This window comes from Chaetura pelagica, unplaced genomic scaffold (genome assembly GCF_000747805.2).
Source record: "Chaetura pelagica isolate M959 unplaced genomic scaffold, ChaPel_1.0 scaffold249, whole genome shotgun sequence".
NCBI lineage: Eukaryota > Metazoa > Chordata > Aves > Apodiformes > Apodidae > Chaetura > Chaetura pelagica.
In genome coordinates this window covers 9,051-10,847 of record NW_009954538.1, presented here as the reverse complement: position 1 = coordinate 10,847, position 1,797 = coordinate 9,051, and the positions used below count along the sequence as shown (strand labels likewise).

Below are 1,797 nucleotides of genomic sequence, written 5' to 3'. Positions count from 1 at the left end.
TCCCCCCCCCGGCCCGTGTTACCCATCTCGGGGCTCAAAGCCGAGGACGAGGCTGTCTATTACTGTGGTGGCTGGGACAGCAGCAGTGCTGTTGAGCAGCCAGATGCCCCACAGGGCACCTACGTTTGGGACCCCTGGGTGGATCATCACTGCCTGCAGTGCCTTGGTGGCAGTGATCCTGAGGGCAGTGCTGGAGGACTGAGGTGGCACAGGTCCTGGTGGTGAAGGTGGTGTGGCTGTTGCTCCTGTCTAATATTGTCTTATCCTGTGACTGGTCCTGTGGCCCAGGGAAGTGGGGAGAAGCCCAGCCACCGTCTGTGGGCATCCTGCTCTGGGCTCCCTGTCACTTCAGGGCTGATGCCCACCCTCCACTGTTGATATCACCCGTGCCTAAGGGCACTTTGTACAAAAGGTTCTCCTCTGTGACCATGGTCTGCCTTGGGCAGGGTCTCGTACAAAAGCTGTGGAAGGTGGGGCGGGGTCTGGAGATATCTCTGGTCTTGCTGGAAACTGTGGTAGGGGTGAGGGACTGCAAGGGCTGAGTCCTGTGCCGAGCTCCGCTCCCGTCTCCTCTAGTGCCGTCCCCGAGGGCCTTCTTGTCCCCACACGGTGTCAGTGTGGCCCCGTAGCACAGCCCTGAGGTTCACGGCGCTGCCAGGAGGAGGCAAAGGGGCTGGGGACAGCCAGGTGGCAGCATGTAACAGCCAGCGGAGCCCTTCGGGTGCTGCTGTGGCCCGTGCTGTCGCCAGGTCGCAGAGGGGCTGTCCCTGGCAGGGTGGGTGTGGGAGGATGATGTGGCACTTGACTGGAGGGAACTCCAGCCGAAGCCTACTCGTGGTTGCTGCGAAGCCACTGGAGAGCCCAGTTCACTTTGCAATTGCAGGATCTGGGGACTTTTGTTTCCTTACTGCTGGGTAGCTGTGGCACTCCTGATCTCCGTGTGGTTCCAGTGCCCTTCAAAGTCCCACTTCCCTGCACTGCAGCTCTCTCGTGGCACTAAACAGAGGTCGAGCTGTGACACCTTCCTTAGAAGCAAGACCTGGCTTTCCCAGCTCCTCTGTCACTGCAGCTGAGCAGCATGTGGGCAGCACAGCCCCCCCAGGGACCAGCAAGTGCTGGGCCAGGATGTGGCTGCACTGGGCAGGGGGAGCAGGAGACAAGACCTACCAGTGAGTACCGGGGGGACACATTTCCATGGAGAGTCCTTGCCCAGACACACAGGGGCTTAAGAGGGAGTGGAGGTCCACGGCACAGCCCCATCAGCGTGGGGAACTGGTGGGATTGCACCATGGCCTTGTCCTCCTCCTCCTCGCGGTGCTCGCCCACAGCTCAGGTGCCCTGGCCAGACTCGCTGGGCCCGGCCGGGCCTTTGGGCACAGGGCTCGGGTCCCCGTCCTGCTGCCCGGGCAGGGCTGTGCCCATGGGGCCCTGGCTGACCCACATCTTCTCCCCTCTCTCCTCTCCCTCTGCAGGTTCCCTGGTCCAGGCAGCGCTGACTCAGCCGCCCTCGGTGTCGGCGAACCCGGGAGAAACCGTCCGGATCACCTGCTCTGGTGGTGGCAGCTATGCCTGGTTCCAGCAGAAAGTGTCTGGTCGTGCCCCTGTCACTGTGATCTATAGTAACACCAACAGACCCTCGGACATCCCTTCACGATTCTCCGGATCCCAGTCTGGCTCCACGGCCACGTTAACCATCTCTGGGGTCCAAGCCGAGGACGAGGGTGACTATTACTGTGGTAGCTACGACCGCAGCACTGATGCTGCCACAGTGACACAGAGCAGTGGGGAAGGGATACA

General features: G+C 61.8%; 2 protein-coding genes across 2 annotated transcripts in view; both read left to right on the top strand.

Annotated features, from left to right (window-relative positions):
- The window catches only part of LOC104395159, a 3,019-nt gene extending 2,477 nt beyond the window's left edge, over positions 1-542 (top strand). The window contains exon 4 of the mRNA XM_010004842.1: positions 447-542. Coding sequence (XP_010003144.1) covers positions 447-542 — 96 coding nt within the window. The remainder of the gene's footprint in view (positions 1-446) is intronic.
- Positions 543-1,194: 652 nt separating this feature from the next.
- VPREB3 (pre-B lymphocyte 3) overlaps positions 1,195-1,797 on the top strand; it is a gene marked incomplete at its 3' end in the record, with an annotated part of 9,117 nt that continues 8,514 nt past the window's right edge. The window contains exons 1-2 of the mRNA XM_010004841.1: positions 1,195-1,333; positions 1,473-1,781. Coding sequence (XP_010003143.1) covers positions 1,195-1,333; positions 1,473-1,781 — 448 coding nt within the window. The remainder of the gene's footprint in view (positions 1,334-1,472; positions 1,782-1,797) is intronic.